At 54.5% G+C, this 9584-nt stretch overlaps 1 protein-coding gene across 1 annotated transcript in view; it reads right to left on the reverse strand.

Moving 5' to 3' along the window:
- LOC134024202 (FH1/FH2 domain-containing protein 3-like) overlaps positions 1-9492 on the reverse strand; it is a 25988-nt gene extending 16496 nt beyond the window's left edge. Inside the window, exons 1-5 of the mRNA XM_062466713.1 lie at positions 9353-9492; positions 4677-4930; positions 2794-2898; positions 2142-2606; positions 1032-1085 (exon numbers count right to left, since the gene is read on the reverse strand). Of these exons, the coding sequence (XP_062322697.1) occupies positions 1032-1085; positions 2142-2606; positions 2794-2898; positions 4677-4930; positions 9353-9421 (947 nt within the window). The 5' untranslated portion in view covers positions 9422-9492. The remainder of the gene's footprint in view (positions 1-1031; positions 1086-2141; positions 2607-2793; positions 2899-4676; positions 4931-9352) is intronic.
- Positions 9493-9584: the final 92 nt, after the last annotated feature.

Genomic DNA, 9584 nt, shown 5'->3' on the forward strand with positions numbered 1-9584 from the left:
AGAGAGGAGAGAGCCAGAGGGAGGAGAGATACATAGATAGAGAGAGGAGAGAGACAGAGGGGGGAGAGAGAGATTAAATAAGAGAGACAGAAAGACAGGCACAGAGAGCGAAGAGAGCCAGAGAGGGAAAAGAGAGAATGTATAAGAGAGAGAGAGACAGAGACAGGGAGGGAATGGTGGAGGAAAAAGAGAGAGCGAGAAGAAGAGAGAGAAAGAGAGAAGGAAAAGAAACGGCATTATCGTCCCAGACGCGATTTTTCCACTGAGTAACCGAAGAGACTGTCATGGTTGCACAGGTGCCCTGATTTTCCCGGCTGAGCTCTTGGCTCTGACTACGTGTGATATTCAGTAACGAGGAGGGTTATATAACCGGAGTTTTTCCATCCTGGGCTTGACTAGCTGTGTGGCTCTGTGTGGAGATGTGTTGACTGAAACAACACACAGGTACACCGAGACTGGGCAGAGGGGGCTCTTCTGCATGTGCGGGACAGTCACGTCTCACCACCTTGCAGACTGTGAAGGACATCTGTGGGTTTCATATTGAGTGTGTGGATGGTCATGGAAGACTGTCTGCACCCTGGGCCAAGTAACCAGCAGAGCAAGGAACCGGGTAGAGCATGTATCATATGGGCTGGGTTATTAGGGCCCGGGTTCGATTCTGGTCTGGGACCTTTTCTGCATGTCATCTCTCTCTCTCTCTCCCTGCCTTTCCTGTCTCTCTCTGTCACCATCAAAATAAATACAACTGAAAAATGACCCCCACAAAAAAACAGCTTTCAGTGCAAACCAACAGTGCCATTTAGAAGTCATTGCTTTTCCGATAGCAAATTGTTATTGAGACGTGGACGCACTGTCGTCCTGAGCGCTGTCCCCGAGCCGACCCCCCCTTCCCCTCCCCGCCCGAAGGAAAAAAACAAAAAAACACAGCGAGTACAAATATACAGTCTCCTGAAGTCTGTAATGGTATCACAGACCTACATGTACTGCGGGACTAAGGCGTGGGAATCAATACGACCTTATGGAGGTCTTACCTTTCAGCCCAGCGGGACACTCTAGACGTGTTAGCACGTGAAACATCTGTCTGACTGCGGAGAGGAGAGACAGGGAGAAGAGAGAGGAACATTCCAGTCAACCTTCCGTCACACAGGGAGCATGCAGGTAGCACACACACAATACAACCGAGGCAGGACGTGAGAGGGGACTTGAAGGAAGGAGGGTGATAAAAGATGACAAAACAGCGAGGCTCTCTGTGGTGACCGGACACTGGAACAGCATGCTACGCAGTGTGTCCTCGAGAAATCAATGAAAGGGTTTGAAATTCACATCGGGTTGGCTGTTTAAGGAGCTTTTCCTGGCTTCTTCCATGTGGCTCTCGACTCACTGAGGGATCATGTAGGGTCGGAGTGGTATGAGAAGGACACATAACGAAGGTCGTTTTCTGCTGTTCAAGAGACATACTTTCCGTCTAGTTTCTATTGCTGTGGCGATTTCACAACGCTGAGATCTGAGGGACGTTTAAATTTGAATTATGTTGCCCTTTATACTTGAATTTATTTATAGACTTGTCTTGGCTTAACTGTGGTACAGTGCCACAATGAAAGGCAGATGAGCAGTAAATGTCAGGAAAATGTAGTGTTCTCCACGGAACGTCTTGCCTCGCAGGAACCAAGTCAAGGAAAGGATATGTCTTTGTTAAAATCATTCAATTCCTTTTCTACGTACCATCAGAGATGATAGATGGAATGTAGAGCTTGCCTGACAAGGAAAAGTAACAGTCTCTGACCATTTTGACCTTCAAAACCCTTCCTATCATCTGAGGGATAAGCCAAAGCAAGCTAAACGTGTTTTGCTGGACTTTATTTATGCTCAAATAATCTCTTTACATTCAGGGGAGTGATAGGACAAGTGTCCTTCTTATGCCAAGTAAAGAAGAAAAACTTAAAACAGTGTTTAGACTTCTGTACGATGGTTAACAACAGGTATTTCAGCTGCTTGGCCAGGTGAATAGTGAGTCACCTAGCTGAACACAGAGACAGAGAGACGAGTGCTGGGGACAACTATGCATATCAGAGATGGTGCTCCTTTGTGGGAACTGAAATACAACAGGTGTAGCTGAAGTGTAGCTTTCGCTGCCCCTCTACCTGCTGAGCTTCTCCCTGGCCTGTCCTTGCTCACCCTCCTTGGCCCCGCCAGACACCCGCTGCCGGTCCACGTCCGGGGGGAGAGGGAGGGGGAGGAGGAGGAGGGGGCGGGAGCGGGGGAGGGAGGCCGGGAAGGAGGACGGACGTCCCCTGACGGGGGAGGACGAGGAAGAGGACGAGGAGGCTAGAGAGGCGCCCTTACGGCCTACAAGCCGGGCCGAGCCAGGGAGTTTCCTCGGGGCCGAGGCTGAGGCGGGACCAGACGGTCGGGGAGGGACAGTCACGGCGCTGGGCCTGAAGCCTCCGTGGGGTAGGGTGGACACAGGGACAGAACGGCTGGCCCCCGGTCTGGAGACATCCACACACCCTCCCTCTATCTCTGGGTTGGTGGTGTCAGGGGCCAGGTTAACCATACACTTTAGACTCAAACACACAGTAGAGGAGTCCGCCATGGCTGACCCAAGGCTAGGAGCAGAGGAGAGCACAGCACAGGGACAGAGGGAAGGAATACATTCAAACCCCACATAAGAATACACAGGATGTTCTATACTCATAAACACCAAGTGGTATGAATACAGGACAGTCTAGAACGTTCTAGAAGGACCAATAGGGCTGGGGTTGAATGCTGTGAAAACCAGCTGTCCTTGGATACCTGTGTAGGCCCTGTCTAGAGGCCTCAGTGATTGGATGACTCTCATCGTCCACCTCCTCCTCATCATCCTCCTCCTCATCTTCCTCCTCCTCCTCTTCCTCCTCTCTGTGGTCAAAGGGAGGGGCCGAGGGGCGGAGGGAGGGAAGGGAGAGGGCAGGAAAGAGAGGAAAGAAGAAAAAAGAAGAGAAATTGCACGGAGACAACATACAGTAAAAACACAGACAGCAGAGAAACGGACCATAAAACGACAGACAGCACATGCAGGAGTGCGAGAAACGAAAGACAGGAACACACAGCGCCCTTATCATAATACATACGACAGAGAGAGACATGTTAGTATAAACGAGAGAATTGGCCATGGAAAAACGGTTATTCCGTTGTCCCGGACCCGTTTCGCACACAAGCGTACTCACAGGTGACATGACACAACGAGCTCTCGAATGTGACTCATTCAACAGATGGCCACTGAGACTGTTGTGGTTGTGTGGTCACATCTTGACTGTTTGCACCGATAAAGGAGTCTGGCACCCGTATGCTCATGTGAGTCCGTGGCCACCTCGCTATCAGGATCCCATGCTGGACGGCTGGATTTCATTAACGATATGGAAAACCCTTCAAAGGAGGCTTGGGTTTCCTGCGGTGGACTGCTCGGAGTCTGTGTCATGTGACATGCTGGGTTGAATTCAGCTATCTGCACAACTGAGTGCTACCAGAAATGCTAACAGATATGATAGTTAAAAAGGCTTGTCATTCATAATTGTGGATCAGGTTAGTGTGTGCATTAGACTGAGAGGTTAACAGCAGGTCTCTTGCCAGTGGGGGTTTGAGTAGATAAAAGGCTGGGGTCTAATTCACTGTCAGATTGAAGCCATTGTAGTCCTTTTTACAGTTCCGGAACTTCAGAGACAACTATATAATAAACATTGAGAAAAAGGGTTTCTAAAATAATAATTTCCGTAAGCAAACACACACACACAACCACATTCACACACGCATGCAAGCTAAAGCAGGGCTCACACACACACACAGATACACACACACTCACACACTCCTTGTCAAAATCACCCTTTACACACAACATCACCCCTTAAACATCAACAATCCTATCTCATATTCCCTGTGTGATTGTGTGGACATTGGAATTCATTGGATTAAAAATATGTCAGTGAGGAATTTAAATTCCCGTACAGAATTGCTAGCAGAGGATAAGGCTCATATCAGGGTGCCTCCAGAAGTTTCCTATTTCCTTCAGCAGCACCGGCTAAAGAATGAAAGAAATATTAATCTAAATGTCCGTTTGCAACAGCAGCCCCGACGCTGCTTTTCTTTTATTACTATATAATTAAATTCCCCAGTTTGGCTCTGCTTATTACAGACGCGTCTCTCCAAGACTGTAACACAATACAAGACTGGCAGACCAGGCACTTCCTGTTCAACTGAACAGAGAAGGAGAACTACATGGAGCCTGAGAGAATCATATGGGACATTTTCGGTGGGGTCTTCAGAGTTGACCCTTTCTGGGTGGCGAGGACTGTGTTTGGCAGAGAATGTTCAAACCTACATGACACCAACCACACCAACCTAGAAGGTTAACCAATTCAGACTCTGCTGCCAAGTTCAAGTTAATGCATAGCAACAATGACAGTGGAAATATACTCTCTCTCTCTCACTCTCTCTCTCTCTCTCTCTCTCTCTCTCTCTCTCTCTCTCTCTCTCTCTCTCTCTCTCTCTCTCTCTCTCTCTCTCTCTCTCTCTCTCTCTCTCTCTCGGTCTCTGTTTCTTTCTTTTTCCCTATATCCCTCTCTCTGTCTCTCTCTTTCTTGCTTTCTCTCCCTCCTTCCCTCTCTCTCCTTCTCTCCGAGCCCCCCTTTCCCCTCCCTCACCTCTCGCTGATGTCCTCGATGCGCTGCCCCCCGAAGGCCTGGAAGTGTCCGTTGTGTCCGTGGCAGTGCGGGCTGCTGGGGGACGCCGGGGCCGAGGCGTGGCCCCGCCCGTTCTGGAGGGAGTGTCTCCGGCTCCGCCGTCGCTCCAGACCCCTCCGCTCGCTGCTGCCGCCCACGCTGGCCCGCCGCCGGTCTTTGCGGCCGGACGGCGAGGGCTGCGCGTCGTCGTCGCCGTCCTCGTGGCGTAAGGTGGACTGGGGCGGACGCAGGAGGAAGCAGGACGTGAGAGAGTGGTGGGCACTGAGACGGAACGCTTCTTTACTCAGGAGAGGTGAAGGGGCAAGGGGGAAACTGAGGCATTGATGTTGCGTGTGGCTGTGTGGTGGGGCTGTGTGGTGAGGCTGTGTGGTGGGGCTGTGTGATGAGGCTGTGTGGTGAGGCTGTGTGGTGGGGCTGTGTGGTGAGGCTGTGTGGTGGGGCTGTGTGGTGAGGCTGTGTGGTGGGGCTGTGTGGTGAGGCTGTGTGGTGGGGCTGTGTGGTGAGGCTGTGTGGTGGGGCTGTGTGGTGAGGCTGTGTGGTGGGGCTGTGTGGTGAGGCTGTGTGGTGGGGCTGTGTGGTGAGGCTCTGTGGTGAGGCTGTGTGGTGAGGCTGTGTGGTGAGGCTGTGTGGTGAGGCTGTGATGTGGAGTTGTGTGGTGATGCTGTGTGGTGGGGCTGTGTGGTGAGGCTGTGTGGTGAGGCTGTGTGGTGCGGCTGTGTGGTGAGGCTCTGTGGTGAGGCTGTGTGGTGAGGCTGTGTTGTGGAGTTGTGTGGTGAGGCTGTGTGGTGAGGCTGTGTGGTGAGGCTGTGTGGTGAGGCTGTGTGGTGGAGTTGTGTGGTGAGGCTCTGTGGTGAGGCTGTGTGGTGAGGCTGTGTGGTGAGGCTGTGATGTGGAGTTGTGTGGTGAGGCTGTGTGGTGAGGCTGTGTGGTGAGGCTGTGTGGTGGAGTTGTGTGGTGAGGCTGTGTGGTGAGGCTGTGATGTGGAGTTGTGTGGTGAGGCTGTGTGGTGAGGCTGTGTAGTGAGGCTGTGATGTGGAGTTGTGTGGTGAGGCTGTGTGGTGAGGCTGTGATGTGGAGTTGTGTGGTGAGGCTGTGTGGTGAGGCTGTGTGGTGAGGCTGTGATGTGGAGTTGTGTGGTGAGGCTGTGTGGTGAGGCTGTGATGTGGAGTTGTGTGGTGAGCCTGTGATGTGGAGTTGTGTGGTGAGGCTATGTGGTGGGGCTGTGTGGTGAGGCTGTGTGGTGAGGCTGTGGTGGGGCTGTGTGGTGAGGCTGTGTGGTGGGGCTGTGTGGTGAGGCTCTGTGGTGAGGCTGTGTGGTGAGGCTGTGTGGTGAGGCTGTGTGGTGAGGCTGTGATGTGGAGTTGTGTGGTGAGGCTGTGTGGTGAGGCTGTGTGGTGGGGCTGTGTGGTGAGGCTGTGTGGTGAGGCTGTTTGGTGGAGTTGTGTGGTGAGGCTGTGTGGTGAGTTGTGTGGTGAGGCTGTGTGGTGGAGTTGTGTGGTGAGGCTGTGATGTGGAGTTGTGTGGTGAGGCTGTGTGGTGGTTGTGTGGTGAGGCTGTGTGGTGAGGCTGTGTGGTGGTTGTGTGGTGAGGCTGTGTGGTGAGGCTGTGTGGTGGAGTTGTGTGGTGAGGCTGTGTGGTGGTTGTGTGGTGGGACTGTGTGGTGAGGCTGTGTGGTGGGGCTGTGTGGTGAGGCTCTGTGGTGAGGCTGTGTGGTGAGGCTGTGTGGTGAGGCTGTGTGGTGAGGCTGTGATGTGGAGTTGTGTGGTGAGGCTGTGTGGTGAGGCTGTGTGGTGGGGCTGTGTGGTGAGGCTGTGTGGTGAGGCTGTTTGGTGGAGTTGTGTGGTGAGGCTGTGTGGTGGAGTTGTGTGGTGAGGCTGTGTGGTGGAGTTGTGTGGTGAGGCTGTGATGTGGAGTTGTGTGGTGAGGCTGTGTGGTGGTTGTGTGGTGAGGCTGTGTGGTGAGGCTGTGTGGTGGTTGTGTGGTGAGGCTGTGTGGTGAGGCTGTGTGGTGGAGTTGTGTGGTGAGGCTGTGTGGTGGTTGTGTGGTGAGGCTGTGTGGTGAGGCTGTGTGGTGAGGCTGTGGTGGGGCTGTGTGGTGAGGCTGTGTGGTGGGGCTGTGTGGTGAGGCTCTGTGGTGAGGCTGTGTGGTGAGGCTGTGTGGTGCGGCTGTGTGGTGGAGTTGTGTGGTGAGGCTGTGTGGTGAGGCTGTGTGGTGAGGCTGTGATGTGGAGTTGTGTGGTGAGGCTGTGTGGTGAGGCTGTGTGGTGGGGCTGTGTGGTGAGGCTGTGTGGTGAGGCTGTGTGGTGGAGTTGTGTGGTGAGGCTGTGTGGTGAGGCTGTGTGGTGGAGTTGTGTGGTGAGGCTGTGTGGTGAGGCTGTGTGGTGAGGCTGTGTGGTGGAGTTGTGTGGTGAGGCTGTGTGGTGAGGCTGTGATGGGGAGTTGTGTGGTGAGGCTGTGTGGTGAGGCTGTGTGGTGGGGCTGTGTGGTGGAGTTGTGTGGTGAGGCTGTGTGGTGAGGCTGTGATGTGGAGTTGTGTGGTGAGGCTGTGTGGTGAGGCTGTGTGGTGAGGCTGTGTGGTGAGGCTGTGTGGTGGAGTTGTGTGGTGAGGCTCTGTGGTGAGGCTGTGTGGTGAGGCTGTGTGGTGAGGCTGTGATGTGGAGTTGTGTGGTGAGGCTGTGTGGTGAGGCTGTGTGGTGAGGCTGTGTGGTGGAGTTGTGTGGTGAGGCTGTGATGTGGAGTTGTGTGGTGAGGCTGTGTGGTGAGGCTGTGATGTGGAGTTGTGTGGTGAGGCTGTGTGGTGAGGCTGTGATGTGGAGTTGTGTGGTGAGCCTGTGATGTGGAGTTGTGTGGTGAGGCTGTGTGGTGGGGCTGTGTGGTGAGGCTGTGTGGTGAGGCTGTGGTGGGGCTGTGTGGTGAGGCTGTGTGGTGGGGCTGTGTGGTGAGGCTGTGTGGTGAGGCTGTGGTGGGGCTGTGTGGTGAGGCTGTGTGGTGGGGCTGTGTGGTGAGGCTCTGTGGAGAGGCTGTGTGGTGAGGCTGTGTGGTGAGGCTGTGTGGTGAGGCTGTGATGTGGAGTTGTGTGGTGAGGCTGTGTGGTGAGGCTGTGTGGTGGGGCTGTGTGGTGAGGCTGTGTGGTGAGGCTGTGTGGTGGAGTTGTGTGGTGAGGCTGTGTGGTGAGGCTGTGTTGTGGAGTTGTGTGGTGAGGCTGTGTGGTGAGGCTGTGTGGTGGAGTTGTGTGGTGAGGCTGTGTGGTGGGGCTGTGTGGTGAGGCTGTGATGTGGAGTTGTGTGGTGAGGCTGTGTGGTGGTTGTGTGGTGAGGCTGTGTGGTGAGGCTGTGTGGTGGAGTTGTGTGGTGAGGCTGTGTGGTGGAGTTGTGTGGTGAGGCTGTGATGTGGAGTTGTGTGGTGAGGCTGTGTGGTGGTTGTGTGGTGAGGCTGTGTGGTGGTTGTGTGGTGAGGCTGTGTGGTGAGGCTGTGTGGTGGAGTTGTGTGGTGAGGCTGTGTGGTGGTTGTGTGGTGAGGCTGTGTGGTGAGGCTGTGTGGTGGAGTTGTGTGGTGAGGCTGTGTGGTGAGGCTGTGTGGTGGAGTTGTGTGGTGAGGCTGTGTGGTGAGGCTGTGTGGTGGTTGTGTGGTGAGGCTGTGTGGTGAGGCTGTGTGGTGGAGTTGTGTGGTGAGGCTGTGTGGTGGAGTTGTGTGGTGAGGCTGTGTGGTGGTTGTGTGGTGAGGCTGTGTGGTGGAGTTGTGTGGTGAGGCTGTGTGGTGGTTGTGTGGTGAGGCTGTGTGGTGGTTGTGTGGTGAGGCTGTGTGGTGGGGCTGTGTGGTGAGGCTGTGTGGTGAGGCTGTGTGGTGGAGTTGTGTGGTGAGGCTGTGTGGTGAGGCTGTGTTGTGGAGTTGTGTGGTGAGGCTGTGTGGTGAGGCTGTGTGGTGGAGTTGTGTGGTGAGGCTGTGTGGTGGGGCTGTGTGGTGAGGCTGTGATGTGGAGTTGTGTGGTGAGGCTGTGTGGTGGTTGTGTGGTGAGGCTGTGTGGTGAGGCTGTGTGGTGGAGTTGTGTGGTGAGGCTGTGTGGTGGAGTTGTGTGGTGAGGCTGTGATGTGGAGTTGTGTGGTGAGGCTGTGTGGTGGTTGTGTGGTGAGGCTGTGTGGTGAGGCTGTGTGGTGGTTGTGTGGTGAGGCTGTGTGGTGAGGCTGTGTGGTGGAGTTGTGTGGTGAGGCTGTGTGGTGGTTGTGTGGTGAGGCTGTGTGGTGAGGCTGTGTGGTGGAGTTGTGTGGTGAGGCTGTGTGGTGAGGCTGTGTGGTGGAGTTGTGTGGTGAGGCTGTGTGGTGAGGCTGTGTGGTGGTTGTGTGGTGAGGCTGTGTGGTGAGGCTGTGTGGTGGAGTTGTGTGGTGAGGCTGTGTGGTGGAGTTGTGTGGTGAGGCTGTGTGGTGGTTGTGTGGTGAGGCTGTGTGGTGGAGTTGTGTGGTGAGGCTGTGTGGTGGTTGTGTGGTGAGGCTGTGTGGTGGTTGTGTGGTGAGGCTGTGTGGTGGAGTTGTGTGGTGAGGCTGTGTGGTGGTTGTGTGGTGAGGCTGTGATGTGGAGTTGTGTGGTGAGGCTGTGATGTGGAGTTGTGTGGTGAGGCTGTGTGGTGAGGTGAGGCTGGCTGACCTCGTAGATGTTGAACTGCTCCATCAGGTCCAGATCCGTGCCCTTGCGTCCAAGGTGCCTCTTGGACATGGCCTCAATCCCCTGCTCCTCCAGACAGTCCACAACATCATAGAAAGAGTCCTGGTCTGGCAGGCTGGCCAGCGTCTGACACGCACACACACACAAATACACACACACACACACACACACACACACACACACACACACACACACACACACAGACAACCATACG

This window comes from Osmerus eperlanus, chromosome 7 (assembly GCF_963692335.1).
Source record: "Osmerus eperlanus chromosome 7, fOsmEpe2.1, whole genome shotgun sequence".
NCBI lineage: Eukaryota > Metazoa > Chordata > Actinopteri > Osmeriformes > Osmeridae > Osmerus > Osmerus eperlanus.